Source organism: Amphiura filiformis, chromosome 4, assembly GCF_039555335.1.
Source record: "Amphiura filiformis chromosome 4, Afil_fr2py, whole genome shotgun sequence".
NCBI lineage: Eukaryota > Metazoa > Echinodermata > Ophiuroidea > Amphilepidida > Amphiuridae > Amphiura > Amphiura filiformis.
The window spans coordinates 29,997,862-30,023,213 of record NC_092631.1 but is presented as its reverse complement, the minus strand read 5'-3'; the positions used below and the strand labels follow the sequence as shown (position 1 = coordinate 30,023,213).

Here is a 25,352-nt window from a genome sequence, read left to right as displayed (position 1 = left end):
AAAGATTATTTTGCATATATCTCTGCAACAAGTCTATTTTAATCTCAATCAGAGCAACTTGATTTTGCCTTTCGTACCACCTTAAGAACCAAATATGCTAGACCTTTGGTGTTTTCAGTATATGATAGATTAATGTTACTACAAGATAATAATTATAGTAACTCAATTTTCAAAAATGCCTCCTTTGGCTCCCGTGGAGCAGATCGTGTCACATATGATGTCCCAAAACCAGGAGTAAAGTAAGATCTTGAAACAATATAATCTCTTCTTATATTATTTGCATTTATTTTATATACATTTTATAATACACTTTTCCATCTCCACCTTTTTTTAACCCTTTAACTGGTAAGCAACAATCTAGCACTTTGTGTGTGTTATAATCACAACATTTTGTTCTAGTTACACGTTCACTAGCTATCTGTAGATGCAAAAAGATTTGTAAAGCGTTGAGAAATGTCCATATGTCCGCATAACCAATAGTCTCCAAATCATTTAGTTGCTAGATAGTTTTATATACACATCAAAACACAAGGCTGATTCCCAACCTTGCACGTTTGACCAAATTCATTTAAGCCGTTGCAATGGTGAAAAACATTGAACATTGACACCAAAATTCAACCATCAAAAATACAAAATGCACTGATTAGTTTCATTTCATTTAGCTCACATTCGAAATATGTCATGTTCCGAAGTGCAGTACACCTTTGAAAAGTATCCAAATTTAGCGGCCAGACAATAATACATGGTTACAAGTGTGCAGTTGTCAATTCATTGATCACGTTCATTCCACCCATAGACTGATAATATAATACAGATGCTCCACCAAGTGGCAAAGTCCAGCATCATCATTCTCAATCCATACAAAGCACAAGGACTTTACCTGTTGGTGAACTATCAGTAGTACCTCTTTAATCTATGATTCCACCAGCCTTAATAATGTCCCTGAAGTGGTTTGGATTCTGAAAGAAAAATAAATCAAGGTTATATGCATTAGAAAAAAAATATTCTCATGAAGAAAGAACACAACTTTTTCTGGAACCTTCCACAACATGTGTTTTAATTGTAAATCCTTATATGATTTGCTGACAAAAGGTACCTTTTGTGGAAAATTTGAGTGGAAAAATTGAGTTAGCTTGAAATTCCCTTGGACAAGGAACTCACTGCTAATTTGTCTTGTTGTAACCCGTACTGTAAAACTCGGGAGCTGATCCTGGTTGCGATGGTTATTTGTGGAATGTCTAGGGTGTGCGCTCTTGAAGCAGCAAAGTCCCTGAATTGTTGTTTAATGGTTTATGGAATGATGTGGGGCCATAGTGGTCAGCGACAACCTGTAAAGTGTGCTGAGGCTTGTGGATCAACGTCTAGGCGTTGTGCCTGTGCGTAGCGCACTATAAATCACTACGCTTTTTTAAAAAATAATGTTTTAACAAAAAGTCAAAAGCAGATCTCCTCCCTTTTGTGTTTAGATGCGGATGGGGACACAATATTAAATGTCTCCCTTAAATCATTTTGGCAATTTCAATCACAGAGTCAATCATCCCAGTGTTGCGTAAGTCTATTAGACCCACGTTTTAAAGTCTGTTCTATTATAACCAATAATGGGGGATGTGCATCACATGACTTCAACTGGGGCTTCATTTTGAAAAAAAAAAAAAAAAATCTCAATGGGGTGCATCCCCCTAAGAAACCCCCTCCTTCTGTCACGCAATGTGCTGCACTCACACAGCAAATTCCACTTTACATTTATTTGTGTCCCCTCTCCCACATTTCAGAAAGGATTGCCGCCCCTGGTAGTGACGTAGGTGCATATTTTGCTGTCCGTAGAATCATGTACACTAACCTACTCTTGTAGAATGTATACATACTTTAAGTACAAGAGCGGTTTGCTGCATAAAAGCACTGACGTCACTACCAAACTTAATTTATTCGGAGATGATATTTCTTACTTTGTCACTAGTTCAGCACCAATAATGTCATGCATGTGGAATTGCATGCTTAATTTCTTCACAGCCTGTAGTTTACGAGCTTCAAGTTCCTGGCAAGATAAAATCCAACAAGAATTATGTATAAAATTTTGCACACACAACCAATTATATCAATGAGGTCTTCACCATTCATGAAAATGGTAAAAAAGAAACAAACATAAACATGAGGAAAAAATTGTTCAGCATCAGAACTTCAGGAGTCATTGTGCTCTATCTCCCTACCAGCTTTGAAGATGATCAGCCACTGTATTTAAGTGATAGAGTGGATTAAAAACAAAATAAAACAGGTGATTGAGAGGAAATTGCTAATCACTATGGCCCAAGACACATACACTAGTATTAAACCATTGCATCATTCAGGGACACAACTCTATACAGGCACATAACCAAGCTTCAAAATAAGCAGGCACCCAGGAGCCATTTACCCAATGGTCATAACATTTTGGCTCCTGGTCATCATATGAACCAGGCTCTACATTTTCTTTCAAATAGAGCCTGGTAGTTAAAGCAGGTTTTGTTTTTAATGAAATTTAAATGACTCTTAGCTCTTTAAAAATGGCTCCTGGTTCACTAGATAATCACAGATCTGCTTATTTTGAGGATTGCACATAACCCTAATCAGCCTATATCCAGCACCATCACAACCGGCAGCTCCGTTTTTGATACAGATAAACTGAGATAATAACCCGTTCATTCCGTGTCTAGGGAAATTTTCATCAGACTCAATTATTTCAAGAAAACAAACTTCAAGAGCTAGCACCTATATCGATTTAGCTAAACCTTGAGCTGCTACTATGGTATCTTCTACTCATCCAGCAAGAATCATCCATCTACAATATACTGTTGTGAGGACAGTAGCAGTACCAGGCTTTTGTTGGGGGGGGGGCAAAATGAAACATCTGGTGAGGGGTTAAATTTGAAAAAACCTATTATTTAGCATGTTTTGCCCCAAATAGTAAGATTTTCTGTGATTTTTTGTTCGGACAGGGAGTGGGGTAAGCAAAAACTAAGTTTGGCACTGCGGAGGACCAAAAATGATTGGTGTAAGATCCTTGTCCCACCACATTGTCATTTTGGTCCATATTTGGTTGACAGTTTATATGGGAGGGAGTCTCTTGGTATAATGGAAGACAGAGATAAAAAAGACTAGTTTGCATCTGACATCATCTGTCAATCAAACCAAGAGCTGTTTTTTCCAAATGTGTGGCTCCTGGTTATTTTGAGGCTTGCACATAACCCTAATCAGCCTACATCCAGCACCATCACAACCGGCAGCTCCGTTTTTGATACAGATAAACTGAGATAATAAGCAGTTCATTCCGTGTCTAGGGGAATTTTCATCAGACTCAATTATTTCAAGAAAACAAACTTAAAGAGCTAGAACCAAACCCTATATCGATTTAGCTAAAACTTGAGCTGCTACTATGGTATCTTCTACTCATCCAGCAAGAATCATCCATCTACAATATACTGTTGTGAGGACAGTAGCAGTACCAGGCCTTTGTTGGGGGGGGCAAAATGAAACATCTGGTGAGGGGTTAAATTTGAAAAAACCTATTATTTAGCATGTTTTGCCCCCGGGTTTTGCCCCAAATAGTACGATTTTCTGTGATTTTTTGTTCGGACAGGGAGTGGGGTAAGCAAAAACTAAGTTTGGCACTGCGGAGGACCAAAAATGATTGGTGTAAGATCCTTGTCCCACCACATTGTCATTTTGGTCCATATTTGGTTGACAGTTTATATGGGAGGAGTCTCTTGGTATAATGGAAGACAGAGATAAAAAAGACTAGTTTGCATCTGACATCATCTGTCAATCAAACCAAGAGCTGTTTTTTCCAAATGTGTGGCTCCTGGTTATTTTGAGGCTTGCACATAACCCTAATCAGCCTATATCCAGCACCATCACAACCGGCAGCTCCGTTTTTGATACAGATAGACTGAGATAATAAGCAGTTCATTCTGTGTCTAGGGAAATTTTCATCAGACTCAATTATTTCAAGAAAAGAAACTTAAAGAGCTAGCACCAAACCCTATATCGATTAAGCTTAAAACTTGAGCCCAGAGAAAGACAGAGATAAAAAGACTAGTATGCGTCTGACGTCATCTGTCAAACAAACTCGAGCATGGTTTGTTTACAAGTGTCGTAATGATATGAGTTGCTTCATGCTGAACGCGGCGGTAAAACCAGGCGCCTTATTATTAATTTTGTACCTTCAAACATACAAACCATCTCAAGTTAGGTCTTTATAGTAGGAAACATTCTTTCGCGAAGGCACCATGTCAACAATGCCTAGAAAAGTTGCTTTTTGCCTTTTAAAAGTACATATTTTTCGCCATTTTCTGCTATTCCTTTTCTTCGATAGGCACCAGATAAATCGACCTTCCTTTTACGCGCTATTAACCAATCAAGGATCCTAAGGAATTTGATAGACAGTGACGTCACACGCAAACTAGTCTTTTTTATCTCTGTCTACAAATACATTTAGTTTGGGTCCCAGTGCTCTTACTAAAATCTGCATTTTGATGAAGTAAAGTGGGGATGGTGCTGTCAATTGAGTTAAAAACTACATCTTAACTACATCTTACAGGTATAACTTACATGGGACCAACAGCTTAATGTCCCCTCCAAAGGACAGAGTACTCTCATGGTTCATTTAACTAATTCTAAATGTACCATGGGGAGAACAGTAGTCAGTATTTAATCTACAGATGTCGCCAATTATATTCAGATTTTTCTCCCAGCCAATTACCCAACAAGTTGCCACTAACGCATACGCCCAAAGTGAGTACCCCTACAATTAAGCCATGCTCTTCCTTTTTGAGCAGCACATCTCCAACCACACCTAAGACCCCCTCCAACCCAAGATGGAAAATAAACACAGATAATATACTTACTGATTGCAGCATCTCCTTGTATTTAGATTAGCTCCAACCACACCACAACTAAGACCCCCACCCACCCTCTAAGATCCCCCACCCCCGGTGGAAAATAAACGCATGTAATATACTTACTGATTGCAGCATCTCCTTGTATTTAGATTTCCTTATTGTCCTCACAAGTGATTCTCGACCTTAATAAAAACAAGGACAAAAACATACGGTTGAATTTCTTATCATATTTTTCAAAAAAGATTCACAAGAGTTACAGCTTCAAAAAAAAGTGTAATGTGGATGTGATAGACTAACAGAGGATGCTGGGATTTTCATGATTGTGATCAACTTCAAGCCCAGACCTAACCCAGGAAGGAAGGTATAGAGGCCGTCAGCCTTTCACCATCTTGTGGGTACAGATGATACGTGTGTGTGCATGTGTCGGACACTACGCGCAGGGCGCAGCTTGCCACGCAGCTGTTATCGCGCATCGACACGGTGATTTTGCTGTTCACACATGGAGATCGAACAACCATCGCAACATGTACCCACAAGATGGCGGCATATGACATCACGCTGACGGCCTCTATAAATTACCATACAGGGGATATGCCACAAACATGGGTCACATCATTGGCCATTTGGTATATTAATCACCCCTTTATGACTGATGGCTTGTTGGTACATAGCGACCCGTTGGTACAGTTCAGAAAAATTGAATAATGGATTATGAAAATATAGGTAGGTAAATGCTCTTTTACAAAAGCTATTTTACAAGTCCTAAAAGCAATTAATTAAATTATTAATTACAGTCCAACCTCTCTTATCCAGACCTCTTTTATTATACGGATCTCTCTGTTATCCGGCTGTGAAATCTTTGCAGGAAAACATGTTTTTGAGGATTTAACACCTTAATTCCATGCTCTGAATGCTTATAACGACATATCTAAGTTGCATAAAGTACTCCAAAGCCATCTTTTAGTGTTATTACCCATTTTAAAACAATCTTTTGTTGTCACAATTTCAGTACTTGGGACAGTCAATGCAGAATTGTATGTAATTCACTTATCCGGATTTTTCACTTATCCGGACAACACTTGGTTCCATCATGGCCGGATAAAAGAGGTTGGACTGTATATAATTAAAATGTTATAAAATAATAAATAAGTAAAAAAACTGAAAAACAAAAATGTTTCTCCTGTAAAAAGACAAAAATGCAGAAACAACGTTCTTACACTAACATGCCACATCATGCTCTTCTTTTTTTTGAGCAGCACATCTCTAACCACACCAAAACTAAGAACCCCACCCTGGTACAAAATAATGCATGCGTACTGAGATGCATCAATATCTCAGTACAAGTGCATTATTTTGAACAATTTCTCAAGTAACAAGTGATACACATATTAACCTATTTCATACACAAGGTAAAAAATTGCATGATTTTTGCTATTTTTATAATAAAATTGTCACTAAAAATGTTGGAAAATACAAGCAAATGTAAATGCATCAACCCGATGAACGCGATGGAAAGCACTGCACATAGTACGCGGAATGTGCACCCATGCATTATACACAAGTAACGCATGGTCTGCATTTTCCTAGCATTTGCTCTGATTGGTTCTCGCTATCTAAGAATGTATGAAGACTGTTTGAACACTTTTTTTATGGCAGGCAGTGCAGCAATTGAAACATGCATCAATACTGTTCATAGCAATAATTGTTTTGTAATTGTTACCTTTTACTAAATTTTTAATGAATAAGCCAGCACCAGGTATGGCAAGCCACCAACTTCCTACATCACGCACGTTGAGAGCACCACCTCGAAGTAAATGTCTGCAAAGCAATGACAAAATATTCAATCATTAAAATAAATACAAATGTGCATATTATGCACAGGGTCTGAAATATCATATTGCCATGCTACAATCAAGGAAAAAATAGTCCACACTTTACACACATGTGTTTTTTTACATACCGATATCACAACTTCAAGTAGCACCAGTCAGTCATGTATTTGAAGCAGGGGATACTCCCTTAACACTTGTTGCTACACTTCTTCCCTACCCCTTATAAACATAGGTTTGAAGCAGCATGCTGGCATGGCTTTGCTCAGTATTTGTATTTAACACTTGCCATGTAAATCTAATCCTAACCCGAGATGTTAACCCTAACCCTAGATGCTAAATATAACCCTAATCCTAACCTTAAACTAACCCTAATTCTAACTGTAAATCTTGTAGATGATATAGGCCCCATGTCACTTCACTAGGAACACAGGCAAATCTTGTTATAGTTTGCAAAGTTGATCAGAATGCAGTACAAATTTGCTTAATTCAGCGCCAATTTATGCAATTTTTCAGAATGTAATGCTGTTTCGTGAAATTTACCAGTCTCCAGCGGTTTATCAAAACTTACCAGGATTTACTGTGATTGGGTAAAATTTGCACAATTTTATGCGATTAAAAAAGGTGATTGTAAGCTATTTGCCACTATTTAAGGCACGGTGGTGATTTACAGCTTTTTTCCTAGTGATATATGGGCCTTGTGGACAATTTTCATATTGCATCAAATCACTTTGCAACAACAAAATTGCATGAACAAATCTTAATTTTTACCCCGAGCAGCCAGCGCACATAAACATTGAACCCCCCTAAAAAAACAATGCATCTGGCCGGATTCAAAGCGGCAACCTTCGTACTAGCAAGACGTTCTAGCCAATTGAGCCACAGAGGCACACTGGAGAAGAGAGGAAGATTTTGATCTATTGGTATTAGGTTCGATTGGTGTTCGTCGCATTCCTAGCGGAAAGTATCAAAACTGCATATTTTTAAGAAAGTGACATTTGTATATTTCTTAAAAATATGCAGTTGTGGTCAAAAGTTGCGGAGAAAATCTTCCTAAGTTGTGGAGAAAATCTTCAAAAGTTGCCCACATTGGGCTACCAAATTGGGGGTTTGGTAACCCTGCCATGTCAGTGAGTGTGCACTTACGGACACACCCAAGACTAGAGAAATATGCCACACTTACGTAATATCTTTATCAGTGAAGCCAAATTCTACCATCTTGGTTTTGTTGAGGCTTACATCTGTAGTTTCCATGACAACAGTGTCAATAAACTTTGCTATGATATCAGAGTTTGTAAATTGTTTCCTCAAGTGATCTTTATAGTTGTCAGTGAATACAATGCAGAATTCATCAGCTTCTTTGCCCAGGCGGAATAATTTGATCTCTTTAGTTTCTCTCATTTCACTCTACAAAATACAAAATAAGTAGCATCAAGTTATCATACTCGAATGAAAGTTCATACAAATTCAAGGTGTTGAAAGTCAGTTTAAACTTTTAGAATTTGAAGTTATCATGTTATGAAAGGATGTCTCTGGCAATCACAACATTATGCCTTATATGATAGAAAATTAATTATCAAGCACGAAGCACATGGTCTCAAGTTAAGAATGCTTTCAGTGTGTTTACAAAATTGTGTCATTCACCAGCGTGAGGCAAAACCAGCCTTTAGTGAGATAAAGGTTGTGGCAAATTATTTGGCATGCAGATAACTGCATGATGTTCCAAAAAATCTATGCTCTACACATCAGGCATTTGCGAGAAAGTTTGGTCACTCTTCTAAAAGTTCGGTCACATCTTTTCAGGAGAGTGACCTACATTATCAAGTTAAATCACTCCCCTGACACAGCTCTCCTAAACCTGTGCTCTATATCAGCTATGTTTTGGCATTTGATGTCAGTGAGATCACTCTCCTCAAGTATAGTTCTCCTAAATATCTTTTCAGGAGAGTGACCTGCATTATCAAGTTAAATCACTCCCCTGACACAGCTCTCCTAAACATGTGCTCTATATCAGCTATGTTTTGGCATTTGATGTCAGTGAGATCACTCTCCTCAAGTATAGTTCTCCTAAATATCTTTTCAGGAGAGTGACCTGCATTATCAAGTTAAATCACTCCCCTGACACAGCTCTCCTAAACATGTGCTCTATATCAGCTATGTTTTGGCATTTGATGTCAGTGAGATCACTCTCCTCAAGTATAGTTCTCCTAAATATCTTTTCAGGAGAGTGACCTGCATTATCAAGTTAAATCACTCCCCTGACACAGCTCTCCTAAACATGTGCTCTATATCAGCTATGTTTTGGCATTTGATGTCAGTGAGATCACTCTCAAGTATAGTTCTCCTAAATATCTTTTCAGGAGAGTGACCTGCAGTATCAAGTTAAATCACTCCCCTGACACAGCTCCCCTAAACATGTGCTCTATATCAGCTAGACTTTGGCATTTGATGTGACTGAGGGTGATCATTCTCCACAAGTATACACAGCTGTTTTCGCCAAACGTTTGTCAAACAATTGCCAAGCACAAACGTTTGTCAAACATTTTCGTAAATGCCCGCAAACGTTTGGCAAATGTTTTGATCGCTAAATGTTTGTCAAACGTTTGGCGAAAGCGGCTATGTAGTTCTCCTACATATCTTTTCAGGAGAGTGACCTACAGTATTAAGGGTGGTCTTAACCCTGGAATTATGGTACCTTTCGGGCTTCATAACTGCTAAATTATTAGTCTAAAGAATATATAAGTATACATTTTTAGACTGGAAATGACTTGCTGAATTCATCTGTGAGGAATTTGCACCAAATATGGTCAAAAAATGCAAAATTTTCAAAAAAATCATAAAAAAGCCTGATTTTAGCCCAAATTTCAAATAATTTTGGTGAAGTTGGTCAAAATTCAAAAAAATGAAAAAACCTTCCCTAGATATTTTTATCTAGTTTTTAAAAATTAATAAAAAAAATTTTTTGGCCAAACATTTTTTTTGTTACGTTCAGTACTGAAAAAATTTGGGCCAAAAACCTGTTTTTTTTGGATTTTCTCCAAAATGAGCATTTTGGCCCAAATTGGACCTCACAGATGAATTCATCAAGTCATTTCCATTCTAAAATGTACACTTTTATATTCTTTAGACTAATAATTTAGCAGTTATGAGGCCCGAAAGTTACCATAATTCCTGGGTTCAGACCAACCTTAAGTTAAATCACTCGCCTGACATTTCCCCTAAACTTGTGCTCTATATCAGATAGGCTTTGGCATTTCATGTGAGTGAGGGTAATCACTCTCCTCAAGTTAATTATCCTACACATCTGTTCAGGAGAGTGACCTACAGTATTAATTCAAATCACCCCCCTGGCAGCTCTCCTTAACATGCTCATAAAAGTGAGGTGTAGCTTGCATATAATTCTTCAAAAGTGATGGCCTGCTATACAGGTTGTATCAAAATGAAGGTTACTTATCCGTACAAATACAAGCCTGTCTCTTCCAAACACACCTTTGGAAATGAAGAGACCTTTAAAATAGCTGGGTAATAATGATGATATTATGGGTAATAATAGTTTTGATATAGCCTGTACATACTATTTGAGTAAATTACTTACTATTTGTTGATCTACCAAGGTTTTGTTATTGACAATACTATATACTTGATGTTTGAAGATAATGGCTGGTACCCTGTCTTCAAACACTTTGGTGTTGAATAGGGAACGCAGCAGCAGTAAAGAAGCCTTTGTGTCATTGGGGATATCTTCAGCTGCAAAACAAAAATAATACAAAATGTGAAATGTGTTCATTCAACATGTGTCGACATGATTTTTTTCAAAAAAAGAAACATATATACGTACATTGTAGTGTGCCAAATAAGTGTTATTTTTTATCATTTTCATGTGATGTAGGAAGTTGGTGGCTTTTCATTAAAGATAACATTTGATTAAAAACGGACCCTTATTATGCACAGAACTAACATGGGAGACCTGGGGTTCACAGGAGTAAAAATGACCTAACAAGTAAACAAACAAAACCAGCAAACAAAAATACAGCAAGAAATAACTTGCTAATCCCCCATTGGTCAAAACCCATGAAAATCACTGCGGTCTTGCCGATACGATATCATTGGCCCTGTCAAAACCCAAGAAAATCACTGTGGTCTTACCGATACGCTTGGGCCTGTGAAATTTTGTCACCCAATGCAAGCCAGCCTCAATGTTGACTTCAATTAAATATCAATCCATGGCATTACCTGTTGTGGAAGTCTTACAGTGTAACATCATTCTGGCCAGTGAAAAATGATGAGGGCCTGTAGATTTCAAACCAAGAGCCCACTTGGTCCTTGAGTATTTTGGCTTAATTCAAACAGATGTCACACTGGTAAAATCTGTTTGTAAATTTCAACTTGAAACCAAGAAAGCAAGTTCAGTAATGACAACTAAACCAGAAAAATAAAAAATAAAAAAATTTTCTTACCACTGATAGATTGGTGATCATCTCCCCAGTCTGCATCATGTGAGGGCGCTATCCGTGGCTTCTTGCGTGTTTTGAATGCATCCAGTATGTGCGCTCTTCTTTTCATCTTCAAAGTCAAGTGTTGGACCAGCAAGAAAAGCAAAGTTAAGCAAGCAAATTAGACTGGCTGTCGGATCTGTACATTGAAAAGAAAAATAGGGATCAATTTACTTTCAATTCATGTGTGTACATAATGGGCTATTCCATTTAAAATCCACACTACCCTTGTGGAAGATTTAGCTAAAGTCTTCCAATGAGGGAGTATGAGTTTCAAATAGAATAGACAGTTGGGTAACTTCTATTTTTCATGTGGGATGAAAGTCACACTTTCTCTTAACATTCCCTTTAATGTTTGTCTTCATAAAGTTTATGTTTACGCAGATTTGACCTGTTCTTCCTGTCCTGTTCAACAACCTGTAGAACATTTTGATAATCAGATTTTGCAACACTGAGGAAATCTGAGCCCAATTTCACTGCATGCTCGGCTTTATCGTTGATGACAATGATGGCACTAATGTTGCTTTTAGAAGTCTGATAAGTAGCACACATGGCCCAGTTCTCCACTCTCTCTTCAAGAAATTTATGGTTGATCTGCAGTATCCTGAGTTGGGTCCTATCATGTCTGCGAGTGAAGTGGACTGTGTGATGTTGTCTGGGAAGGTTGGTTTACCATTTTAACAAACCCTGCGCCAAACCGTTACTTGGACCTGGGACTTGGACTCTCAAGTACCTGGTTTGGCACTGGGTTTGGGAAACCACTTTCCCAGACAACATCATACAGTCAACATCACTCGCAGACTTGCTAGGACCCAACTCATAGCTCATGATGAGGATACTGCGTCAATATCTTGAAGACAGAGTGGAGAACTGGGCCATGTGTGCTACTTAACAGACTGTTGCAGACTTCTAAAAGCAACATCCGTGCAATCGATATCATCAACGATGCAGCCGAGCGTGCAGTGAAATTGGGCTCGGATTTCCTCAGTACTGCAAAATCTGAGAGCCATTATCAAAATGTTCTACAGTTTGGTGAACATGACAGGAAGGGGGGAAAATAGGCCAAATCTGCGTAAAAATATACTTTGTGAATTTAAGGCAAACATAAAAGGAGTGCTAAGAGAAAGTGTGATTTTCATCCCACATGAACTGTGGGTAAGTTTTTAGCATAAGAGTGTTTTGAAATATAATTAAAATACAGCTATTATTTGTATATGGCAGCACTATGCTAAATAAGCGTGTTACAGCACATGGCAGCTATTCATTTTTGTGATGTATATGCCATATTTAACTTCAAGTTTGGTTGAAAACAAACCCAAATTACATACCTAATCATGAATTTTAAGTACATGGCAGCCATCATATGTACCATTATACATGAGAATATGTATAGCTGCTGTATGGCTATTACCCATATGACAAACTCAGAATTAATTTAAATTTTGGGAATCTTATTATATCAACATTTGGCACATTTTAAGACTAGCTACATTAAATTTGGTTGACAAAAGCGGGGCATTATGCAATCTAATATTATACACACATACAAACTGCATTGTACGGGACAAGATGCTTATATACACTGGATTAATATACGGGGACATGACATGACATATACTTTGTATATAACCATATTATGGATTAGAAAATGTCCTCAGAATCTAGACTCTATAGTACCCCCTCTATATGCAATTCTGGTGTTTTACATGTTTTAAGGCGCACCTGTGTGAACGTTAATATTGATTGATTAATAATCCATTGCTGCTTGTCTATATAATGAGACCAAGAATACATTTTAATGAGATACATTGATTTTCACACACCATAAAATGTACATTTATGAAATCATCTCAGAAGCAAATGTACTTTTGCAATAAAAACCTTGATTTTATGTGATGTCTTAATGTATAAAAAAGTACAATGATTTTATAAATGGAGTATTAAAATCGGTTGTTTTATGAACATGTCTGTATTTATTTGGATTATAAATACTTTCAGCCACACTGTCACATGATTTCCCTAAAAAATAGAATTGTCATTGTTTTTCAAGTAGACAAAAATCCGGGCAAAAATCAAGCAACAGCTACTTGGGATCATGTAGGCGCACTATTATTAGCTCTAGGTAAAAGTTCATACTTTGTGCCGAATTGGTATTATTTTGCCTATGGCCGGCGTGTGTCTTGAAGTGAGGTTCCTTTGTGCGTTTTGTTAGTAAATTTCTAGGATCGCGCATCATTTTGCATTGAAACATTCATAACTTCCAAATTATATATCCTATCATAGCAAAAGTAAACATTTTCTGAATGGAAAAAGTCCAATCTTTCCAAAAATGGCATCTAATTTTCAGTAGGGGTAAGTCTAAATCAGGTAAAAATCCAAATATGCATGAAAAAGTTGTAAAAAAGTAGTACCTCCTCAAAAACATGTAACATCCAAACCATAGCACCTATCTAAAAAACAACCTTATTGGTGCAAAGTAGAGGCAATAGCCCACCCAAAATGTATACTTTGATAGGGTTACCCCTACTTGATGTACTTTTTTGATACACGGAATGACACGTTACAAAATTTTCCATCAAAATTTGAGGAAAATACAAAAATAATACTTGAATTGCTAAAAGGGCCTCTTTATACTAAAATCTTAGTTTATTCTTAAAAACATTAATACATTTGTAAAGTGCAAGCAACAACCATCCTAAAAATGTTTACTTTGATAAGGTTGCACCTAAATAGGGTACTTTCTGTGGTGTGATGTCACGGTGACATAAAAGACGTAAATTTTGTTCAGTTTAAAAAAATAAAAAGAATCAATCTCTTGTGTTGACTTCAAACATGTAAAAACTGCAGGTATTAACTACAACTTTAACTCACTTCAGATTCTTCCTAGCAATACTTTCGGGCACTGTTGCTTTTATAAACTATCCAGAGAGGTTGTGAGCAACCGAGCCCTACCAAATTCACCTTAATCTTTATTACTCTCTTGACACTCTTTAACAGCTCACATGCAGTGAGCAATTATAATATAATCATTTATAATATAAAAAATGCGTATTACTTTAAGGGGTACTACACCCTGCTCAAATTTGTGCCTATTTTTGCATTTTTCTTAAAATTATAGCGCATTGGGGACAAGTAAGATATGTATATTATAGGGGCAAGGACTAAAACTACTGCACTGGAAATTTTATTTCAGCACAGACAAAAGTTGTGGAGTTACAGTCAAAAACGAGGGAAAACCAATATTTGATCAATAAATCAATAACTACTTACTTTGAGTTGCTGAATTTTCAGTACAGTAGTTGTAGTCCTTGCCCCTATAATATAGATGTATATCTTACTTGTCACCAATGTTTTATAATTTTTGAGAAAAATGCAAAAATAGGCAAAAATTGGCCAGGGGTGTAGTACCCCCTTAAATGTCTAATTTTAAAATGCCATATTATGAATGAGGCTGAGCAAATATTAAATTTTGGTCTGTATTAATTAATTAATTGATTGATTGATTGATTTTGATTGATTGATTGATTGATTAATTTTAATTAATTAATTTGTTTGTTAAATAATTAATTAATTAGATAATTAATTAATAATTTATTTATTTAATTAATTAATTTAATGAGTATTCAATACAGGCCTGTTAAAATAAATTACCGGTACAATTGATTTATGGCAGTTAAAAAAAACCTGAGATGGTTGTCTTCAGATTTCGGTGTCCCAAGATCCGTGTTAATTTAAAATTAATTGATTAATTAATTTATATTATTCCCAAGATCTGTGTTAATTAAAAATTAATTGATTAATTAATTTATATCACAAAACAAATAGATCTTTAGTATAAAAGTAGAGATTTAAAGAATTCATTCACTGTTGTAATGTAGAAAACCATGATGAACTGATGAGTGCTCGTTTCTCCCATAGACTTTACATGGTGCTGTATCCCAATTTTGCACCACCCGGTGTCTTTGTTTACTTAATTAATTAAATCTTTCTTATTTCAAATCTCAGAACATCAAATTTGGTACCAAATTAAAGAGTACATTCTAGGCCTTTAGGCAGTATCTTATTTAAAGACTTTATTCATTGTTGTAATATAGAAAAACCTTGATGAGCAGAGTGCTCATTTCTCCCATAGACTTTACATGGTTCCGTATCCCAATTCCGTATCCCAATTGCACCACCCTGCGTCTTCGTTTAAATTACTTACAACTTTGTAATTAAAAACCTCAGAATATTAAGTTTGGTATCAAATTAAGGAGTACACTATAGGTTTTAAAATGAATGTAAATTTGATGGCATTGGAAATGATTAAAGGTGCTTACTTATTACAAACAAGTCATTTTTTACTAAAATATGAAACAACACCACCCTATTGAGAACACCAGTTCACGACACACGGCCCTATGTGCAGCACAAAAGTGGAACTTTGCCCCACAATAAAAATGTGCACTTGTCCCCCTACCCCTATATATTGGCCTGCCAACAAATCTTTGCCCCCCCCCCTTTGCACATGCCAAATTTTTGGGATCCAAATTTGCCATCTTAAGGGGGTACTACACCCCTGTGGTAAATTTGTGACTATTTTTGTATTTTTCTCAAAAACTAAAAACACACTGGTAACAAAAGTTATGTATATTATTGGGGCAAGGAATCTTGTCTTGGGTCACTAAAATTCCAGTGTAGTAATTGGATTCCTTGCCCCTATAATATACATAAATTTTGTTACCAGTGTGTTATTAGTTTGTGAGAAAAGTGCAAAAATAGCCACAAATTTATCGAAGGGTGTAGTACCCCCTTAAATGGTCTCTAGAGATACATGTTGCGAGCCAAACGAGCAGGAAAACTTGCATTCATTTCCGTACTGTTTTCCTAAGCCATTTTAGAGCGTTTTATTAAAAAGGCGCCCTATGAATGTGTGCCAAAACTTGCTTGCCCCCCCCTCTTTGCTTGCCAATTGCTTCCCCCCCTTTCAGCTTACCAAAAATTAAACAGATTGAGAAAAGATTTTAATTTGTTTTCATTAAAATGAAAAGAAATTTGCAATTTTTGTAATGAGAAACATGAGGTAATCTTTAAATTTTCATTATTTACCACACCCTCTAGTCTACCCCTACAACAGTGACAACTAATGTCACTAAAGACATTTTGAGAGTTTCAATTTTGATTTATTTCCATCTCTAACCAGTATGCATTTCCCATTTAAAGTAAGGTAAACAACTATTTTGTGGAAGCTGAAGTGAAAAAGATGACAAAACCGAGGAGAAAATATGAAGTACTGTATTTGGTGCTTTCACATCGCGGGCACATGGTTTACATCTAAGACCCCAATATCGATTAAATGTGACGTCACCCGGGGACGTCACAAGAAAAAGGTCTACATGTATAACAATGATCATCATGATGATGATCAGTAGAGTCCCAACCCCAAAATTGGAGAATTCTCCCAATAGTGCGAATTCGCCAAATAGTGAGAAATGGTATTGCCCATCCATCTCTACACCAACTGTCAGTGCTTTGCTACAATTGGTAGTGATAGGTTGACTTCCGGTACAAGCGCTGTGGAAGAGATGGTACATGGATGACGGCAAAGACGTCATCTTCAGTTGTCAATTTCTTGCTGTGACCATTGGTCAAAATCCATTAACATCCACTCGTACGTTGCACTAAAGCTACATTTTTCAGTACAATTAAGCTAAATAATATCCAAACATTGCTCGTTTAAGTTGATTTGAGTCATTGATCACGATTTTTGTGGTAAAAATCAGGCAAATATCGGGCCAAAATTTTGCAGACACAGAATCTCGTATGTCGAATTTTCCGACTCGCATGCTTCTCAAACTTACAATAAAAATGGAAATAACTTACATTTTTACTGATAATCAAATAAAACTATATAGAATAGCTAATTAAATAAATGCAAATGAGTATATTTTTAAGGCATTTTTTGTTACTTTTTTTCATAACTTGAAAATGCATCGGCGAATTTTTTTTTCCATCGGTAGTCTTGGGCGTTTTGATCCGCTCTTTACGATGCCGATGTCGCCAAAGTGCGATCACCTATCGTTAGCTGCGAGCGTGTGTTTGAAATAAACAATTCGCACTATAGTGAGAATTCGTAGGGGAGATTGGGGTTAGTTGAAACATTTTTCACAAAATCGTCTTTTTAACGCAAACCGATTACTTTCAAGAAACACTAACCATATCAGTATAAACATATACATACATGCTACAAATACAGCCTTAAACTTTATTGGACCTGCTTATGATTATTCATATAATCCAATTTGAAAATTTGAAAAAAAGTGTTTCAACTAACCCCACCCCTGGGTAGGGTGCATCAAACGCCCCTCATGTCAACCATATTTTTTGTACCTAGTGTCAAACTGTGCCATTTAACTAGAAAATCATCCCCTCCAAATTTAAATTCAATCGGAGGTCGGGAAGGGGGTCCACCGTGAGCTTAAAGTTCGGACAGGGGCAACCAGTAAAAATCCGGCCGGCAGCTATTGAATTATATATATACAGTTATACATACATATTAATAGCTGCCTTTAGTGAATGTTTTTATAGTACCTCATATCTCAGACAATACTCAATAAAATGCAAATCCATTTGAACTAAGCAAAAAGGCAGCTATTTTCAGACATTTAAGTCATAATAATAGCTGCCATGTGCATGTTTCTCTATTTACAGCCATTTCTGCATGGAAAATGGGTCCATCGCATGCTTTAAAGTTTGCATGATAGGTGCCTTTTACTTAATGACAAATCAATCAGGCAGCTATTTAGTTTTCATTACTTTATACTGAACATCACTGTGGCTGCCATATGAATAACAATGTAATAAATGTACTTATCTATGTTGCTTCAGTCTATATGATATTGGTAAATTAGGGAACATCATTCAGTTTACGCTCTCTCAGATTAGGTGTCCGTTTTCTATCTTGCTCCACCACTTGCAAGACATTTTGATAATGTTCCTAACTCTGGGCAGCAGCTAGGAAATCTGCACTGAGTTTCACGCCACGTTCTGCTGCATCATTTACCACATTGAGCTACATTGACGGCTCTAACATTGCTAAGCAATTGCAGATAAACTGAGGACTCGGGCCAAGTGGCAACATTGTCTGCTAGGAATTTGTCATTGATCTGCAGGATGTTCATAGTGAACCTTGCCTGCAAAATCAGCTAGGACGACTGTTGACTAAGTGATATTCTCAGGGTCAGGGAACTTTGGCTTTCCAAAGCCTGCACCAAGCGAATATATAGCTTTAGTGCTGCTGCATCAGGTTTAACTCGCTAAAGCTTGTCTCTATTGTACTGATACCTTTCCACTGAAGAGAGCAAGCAGTGCCATCTCTTCGGTGAGATACATGTACCACAGATGTCTGCTCAGGGCTTTGTGGGTTTGCGTGCACTTGTTGCAACACCGAATTTGATATCGGCATACTGCAGGAGGCGCTTGTACAACTGAAGATCATTCCATGGCGGGTCAGAAGCAACACTGCATGTTATCCAGCAGGAACTTTAGATTATTGTTGCAAATACAACAAATTCACATATCTTTGGTAGCCAGTGCTTTGTTGTCACAGTGCCTTGCGGAAGCTGTTCAATGTGATTCTGCATTAGAGAGATTTTGATACTATACAGCAGTTTGGACATACATGACTGCTTGAATGTAATTGATTGGCCCGAGTCCTTAGCTTTACTGCTATCGCTTAGCAATGTTAGAGCCATCAATGTGGTAAATGATGCAGCAGAAAGTGTCGTGAAACTTATACAGATTTCCTAGCTACTGCCCATGTCTTGCAAGTGGTGGAGCAAGATAGAAAACAGACACCTAATCTGAGAAAGCATATCATATGCACTGATAAATATTAAGCAATTTATTACATTGTTATTCATATGGCAGCCACAGTGATGTGCAGTATAAAGTAATGAAAACTAAATAGCTGCCTGATTTATTTGTCATTTAGTTAAAGGCACCTATCATACACAAACTTTAAGCTTGTAGCATGTGATGGATCCATTTTCCATGCAGAAACAGCTGTAAATAGAGAAACATGCACATGGCAGCTATTATTATGACCTCAAATATGTCTGAAAATAGCTGCCTTTTTGCTTAGTTCAAATGGATTTGCATTTGATTGAGTATTGGCTGAGATATGAAGTACTTTAAAAACTTTCACTAAAGGCAGCTATTAATGTGTGTGTATAACTGTATATATAATACAATAGCTGCCGGCCGGACTTTTATTGGTTACCTCTGTCCGAACTTTAAGCTCACGGTGGACCCCCTTCCCGACCTCCGATTGAATTTAAATTTGGAGGGGATGATTTTCTAGTTAAGTGGCACAGTGTGACACTAGGTACAAAAAATATGGTTGACATGAGGGGCGTTTGATGCACCCTACCCCTGGGGTAAGTTGAAACATAGGGGTTAGTTGAAACACGGCTTGTAAAAATTTCAAAATAATTATTATTGTGTTGTTAGGGTTATACTTCCCTTGAAGGCACCCTTTAACATACAATCAGTGTGAAAAAATGAATAAATAAATATGTGGGAGTGCAGGTCAATACTTTGGACACAAGGTGACGAGTGTCACCATGGACCAAAATATAAGCCTAAAATATTATAAAATGTACTTTCTGTGTGCACTTTTTGCTTGTATTATTGCTTTTTAACCATATTAAAGCAATATTGAAGAAATGGTAAACATGTTACAAATTTTAAAAAGTCAAATTTTAACCATATTTTTCAATGCGATTTTCATGTGTCAACTAACCCCACCTCAAAAGTTTCAACTAACCCCGATGCCTATTTTTACATTTCCAAGTTCATTAGGCCGTATAAAATTAATGTTTTGGTTCTCGTCCAGAGGATTTTCATGAATTGATGAGGGAGGGAGGTGTTTTTTATTTTATTTTTTTTTTTTTTCAATGTAAAATTAGCATTGTCAGTAGTTTTCGGTCTTCTCCAACAGTGCTCGAGGAAGCGATGAGGCCCTTTTTTTTTTTTTTTCAAATGTGAGATTCTGAGGATAAACCCCTAGAGTACCACAAAAAGACTTGGAAGTGATGCTTGTTCTCTAATAAACTTATTTATATGTATGAAGATTTCATAAATCATTCCAAAGTCTAAAAAATTGAAAAATCTAAAAAAAAAAAAAAAAAATCTTACAAATCCCAGAAATTGAGGAGGGAGGGGACGAGAACCAAAATATTAATTTTACACGGCCTTACACAAAATAAGAAATACAATAAAACTTTTATTTAGCATTATTCTGGGACTTACTATAAGTCTATATAGTGCTTATGATACTCAAAAAATAATCCCCTGAATCTTCAAACAACATCGTCATGGAGATAACGCATCTTTTCTGAGGGGTATAAAAATTAGTCAGTAAGTCAAAAAACAGATATTCCTTTCCCAAGCCAACACTGGTGGGGCATCAGTGCTGTTGCTAATTTGGTGGATGACCCTTACTAATACCTATTAATAGGTGCCAGTATTTTACCAAATAAATTTTTTGTGTCAGAAAAAAATACAATGTTTCAACTTACCCCGCGTTCCAACTAACCCCAATCTCCCCTACTATTGGGAGAATTCTCCAATTTTGGGGTTGGGACTCTACTGATGATGAGACTGATTTTAAAATTTAATTAACTATTTTAATTTGGTCTAAAATATATTTATCAGTTGTTGATAGAAAAGCTCTCTAGTCATGCTAGTGTGCAGTAATGATGTGGTTTGGTTATTATCAACATTGGGAATTATTAACTCCCAATAACCTTCACAGTTAGACCAAACGGACTTTATAAATAAAGCTAAAACTGTGCATGCTTTCATAGTTTCAATATGCAAGGCTGTCGAATTCTGAAGTAAACAGCAGTTGAATCATAACACCATAATCATATTACATTTGATTATTTAGCTTTACTCTGAAGTAGGTTTAACTTCTTTACTGCACCAGACACATCATTAATGTATCCGTTAACATTAAATATTCCTCCAATATACTATCATTACTTTTTTATTGAAATATTCAATAAAATAAATGCCACTTTCTCTTACGTGTTGTCTTCACAGTATTGGTACCATTGCGTTTACTTGCTCCAATAAGAAATGTACAAACAAATGGGACGGGTTGCCACTTAACAAAAAAATGAGTACCAGCGTTTTGTTGACTAGACTCTCCGCAGTTCATACAATGAAAATCAGCCATGCGGTATGCTTCGTAGACGGTACCCGGAAATGGAGAGCATGTGAAAAAGAGTAATAATTGTTTATCAGCTGTGATTTTGACAAAAACATGATCAAAGTTCAATTTGCAAGTTCTAATATATTATCTGATAAGTTGATGGCCACCAGATATTAAGCAAGGTCTTCTTTTTGACAAGGTTTTGGCATTCGTGGAGTACAATGTCTTTGCATACTTTAGGGCGAATCGCACAGACTTTTCATTCAAAACTTGTTCCTGCAGTAAGCTTACAAACTCTAAAAAATGTAGGCCTACGACAATTGTGGACAAGCAATGTTTCCCAACGTCCAGAAGGAGAAAGGTAAAACAATCATATAGGGTATAATCTTCTTCCACGGTAAACCAAACAGCTTCCGTGGTAAACCTTATAGCGCCATCACTTGATGAAAGTACGTTATTAGTAGGCGTGAGTTAAAAGCTATCTGGGTTATAACTATTGCGACTGTAGGGGTGAGCTTGCCTACAGGTAAATACTCGTGGTGGATATATTATTATACACGTATAGTTTAGGGCAACGGGGGCGGGGTGGAAAGAAGGGTATACCCCCGGGGGTATACCTACTACGGGGATGTGCGACAGATTCGGGTGTATTTTGGTTTATTGATTAAAACTCATTTTAAATTTTTTGCTAATCTTTTTAAAATTTTCAGCCCTAAAATGAACAAAATCTCAAAAATTGTACAGATTAGACACTTAAAAGTGACCACCTAAATAACATATTTGAACTCCCATGGCCACCAAACACAACCCTCTCCTGTATAGTTTAAATAGGCCTATTAATATAATTTTAAATGCTATTTTATTATTTTGTTATTAGGCCTAATTGAAAATCTAAAATAGTATAAAATCGTATATGATGCCTTAAATTAAAGTTTAAAACGTTCTTCCAATATTAAAAAATATTATTAAATAATCCCTAACATCTCAGACAACACCCCCCCCTCCCCCAACACACACACCTACACACCCCTACACCAACAACCACATGCCAAGTCTTGGCGAAAGTCTACCTTGTACTAGTACATGTGCAACCGCGCGTGCACCATGCCCCGCTAAAATACACTACCCTATTACGAGCAATGGAATAGCCCGTCAATCATACACAGTGGTTGCTCCTGGAAGGAAGATTATACCCGATATGACGCGGTTGCTCATGGAAGACAAGAAGGATTATACCCCTTTTCAAAACAATAGGTCTTGAAAACAAACATGAAATCCATCAAGAGCACTGTAAAATTTAAGGTCCGTTCATACATGTACTTAGACAATAATAACTGCGCACCATAATTTTGAGGTCATTGTGTGAAATCGGAGGGTTTTGTTTTGGGCTGAGGTATTTTTCCGAGGGAGCGGTGAGCGGTAGCTCCCGAGGCGAGGAAAATACCGAGGCCCAAAACAAAACCCGATAATTTCACACAATGACCTAAAAAATAGATGGTGCAAAGTTATTATTGTCATTCATTACCTTGCTCGAGAACTCTAGCTTCGAATTTGCACACGATAGTTACGCATTCAATGCTAGAGTATTACTATGGTTTTTCGGTCGGACAGCGGTGCAAATTTTTACACCGGAGGTTATTTATTCTGTTAATGTTGAAATTTGGATGAAAGTTATTTCGATGAGTCAACTCATGTATCTTTTGAGCAAGATTTGCGTATTTAATTGGACAGTCTAAAATTTTGCTGAAGTGTAATTTTAGCAACATTTTTGATGCAATCGCCTGTCGTGATCGGCTGTGTTTACTTCTGACCTTCCATTGCTTTACACTGTGTCATGCTTCAGCGAATCCAACTAGATTTTGAATGCAAAGGTCTCTAGCCTAGAATGTGAAGCTATCGTCGGTGAGCAAATTCTTGGCTAGAGTTCTCGAGCAATCATTACCGTTGTATCTAATATTTTGAACAAATCAAAATGGCATTATGTTATTTTTATTGCCATAAAACGCTGTTAAATACAAGCCTTGAAATAATAAGCAGACTGGAACCAGGAGCAATTTGTTTTTGAACATTGCTCCTGGTTCACTGGGATTTCACCATTACCAGGAGCAATTTCTGAAGAAACAGGAGCAATTTTCAAAAAGTAATCCTTTTCTGCATAATTATACAATAGTACCAAGTAGCAGCACTACTGCATCTGATCAAGTGCAAAACTGGAACCAGGAGCAATTTGTTTTAGAAAATTGCTCCTGGTTCATGTGAATTTGATAAGGACCAGGAGCAAGTGGTGGCATTACGAGAGCAAATTTGCTCCCCGCGCCCGCTTATTTCAAGGCCTGGTTAAATATAACCAGTTTAAAATCATTGTTGTAACTAATGTTAATTCAATGCATTGAAATCGAATTGAATTGAAATGAATTTTGGGCAATTTTCATTTCAATGCATTGGAATTGAATTGGAATCGAAATGAGTGGGCTTGGGCATGAATTGAATTGGATTGCAATTGAAATCATCGTGAGCAATGAAGAATTGAATTGGATTGGAATTGAAATCATATTGAGTGATGAAGAATGAAGTGGAATTGAAATGAAATTCAGCTTTGATTTCAATTCAGCATTTCAATTCCCCCATTCTGAATTCTGATACACTTCCACACATTCCAGGTTTATTCACACAAGAGACACACATTAAAAATTTAGCATCAATAGATGGTGCCATATAATGACCATCCCTGCCCTGTTATGTCTGGCACAACATGCATTTTTGTGACAAGTAGTGCACTTGATTATGACTTTGTGTTGCTGACTCAAGTGTTATTAAATTAGTAGTAAAATTTAAAACATGCACTGCAAAAAACCCCAAGGGGGGGGGGTACTCAGTACAAATGACCATACGGGGAAGTGTCGCAAACATGGGTAGCATTTTCGGCCTTTTGGTATATGACCCCTTTTTCTAAGCCAATTTTGGTACATGGATGGGTCCTTTTTTTCAAACTTTTCTCAATTTTTTCGGAAAATAGCACAATTTTGCCTGAATTTAGCCAAAATTTTCCCAAAAGTTTTGGCAAAATAAGACAAAATGGGTTAAATTTGGCCAAAAATTTTGACTTTTTGGTACTTTTTTTAGTATATCAATGGGTCCAAATATCTTGAAAAACAGCGGCACACCCCTACCAAAACCAAACTTTAGTAGCGGAACAGTGTCTAGATATTAAACACCATTCTAGACACCATCTTGTCCTCGATTTGTAAACATGTCTAGAAATGCTAAACATGTTTAGTAATTTGATGCCTTGTGTTTAGATAATATTAAACACTTGATGTTTTGCAGTTTGACATGTGTTTACAAATCGAGGACAAAAAAGTGTTCAATCTCTAGACCCAGTTTTTGCAGTGTGCCTTTGGTCAATTAACACAAACAGCAACTGAATTGGAATTGGAATTGAATTGGAATTGAAATGAATGCTCAGAATTGAATTGAAATTGATTAGCTGTTAATTTCACTGCATTGGATTGGACTCCAGTATTCTGCAGTACAATGAAGTGCGGCAGCACATCGCATCGCAATTGCGGCGTAGTATCTGTATCTGTCCTTTCACATACAATAGGTTATCCGTGTAAAGCTGCATATCCTATCAACGACTGCTATACCTTGTTTAGGACTTTCAAAAGAAGTACCTGCATGAGCAGCCATGAATGTTCACCTAATTTTCAGAAAAGGTTAGCTGGTCACCCTCTCAGATTTTGTTTAAAAATCACAAAATATCATAGCCCTACATATATGGGTCAAATGAATATGTCAAACAGTAGGTCTCCACTCTGGACTGTAAGTGTTATGATTTTGCGATAAGAAGTTTCACAAAAACCTTTCTTTTAGAATAGTACACAATTTCTCTATTGGGTTAAGACCTTTCTTCCTCCATTCTCTAGCAATTTCTCTCTCCTTGAACATTATTATGTAC

General features: G+C 36.8%; 2 protein-coding genes across 3 annotated transcripts in view; one reads left to right on the top strand and one right to left on the bottom strand.

The window, feature by feature from the left end:
* Positions 1–349: 349 nt before the first annotated feature.
* On the bottom strand, positions 350–11,335 carry LOC140150785 (inactive serine/threonine-protein kinase 19-like). 2 transcript variants are annotated; one of them, XM_072172903.1, is made up of 7 exons: positions 11,161–11,335; positions 10,299–10,450; positions 7,887–8,110; positions 6,595–6,692; positions 4,998–5,056; positions 1,947–2,035; positions 350–959 (listed from the first exon to the last, which is right to left on the bottom strand). In XM_072172903.1, exons 1-7 carry the CDS (start codon positions 11,264–11,266, stop codon positions 914–916), a joined length of 774 nt encoding a protein of 257 aa, XP_072029004.1. In that variant the 5' UTR covers positions 11,267–11,335; the 3' UTR covers positions 350–913. The 2 variants fall into 2 exon arrangements, with proteins under 2 accessions (XP_072029004.1, XP_072029005.1); XM_072172904.1 differs by lacking the exon at positions 1,947–2,035.
* Positions 11,336–21,465: 10,130 nt separating this feature from the next.
* LOC140150784 (long-chain specific acyl-CoA dehydrogenase, mitochondrial-like) overlaps positions 21,466–25,352 on the top strand; it is a 41,453-nt gene continuing 37,566 nt past the window's right edge. Inside the window, exon 1 of the mRNA XM_072172902.1 lies at positions 21,466–21,755. Coding sequence (XP_072029003.1) covers positions 21,616–21,755 — 140 coding nt within the window. The 5' untranslated portion in view covers positions 21,466–21,615. The remainder of the gene's footprint in view (positions 21,756–25,352) is intronic.

Bases quoted from the DNA above. Each gene is read 5' to 3' on its own strand.
- LOC140150785 (XM_072172903.1), bottom strand. From the start codon at position 11,266: ATGAAAAGAAGAGCGCACATACTGGATGCATTCAAAACACGCAAGAAG. The intron at 5,057-6,594 runs GTAACAATTACA...GTTTTTATTAAG, and splicing joins CATTAAAAATTTAGTAAAAG to GTCGAGAATCACTTGTGAGG. The intron at 960-1,946 runs GTAAGAAATATC...TTTTTCTTTCAG, and splicing joins GGTGCTGAACTAGTGACAAA to AATCCAAACCACTTCAGGGA.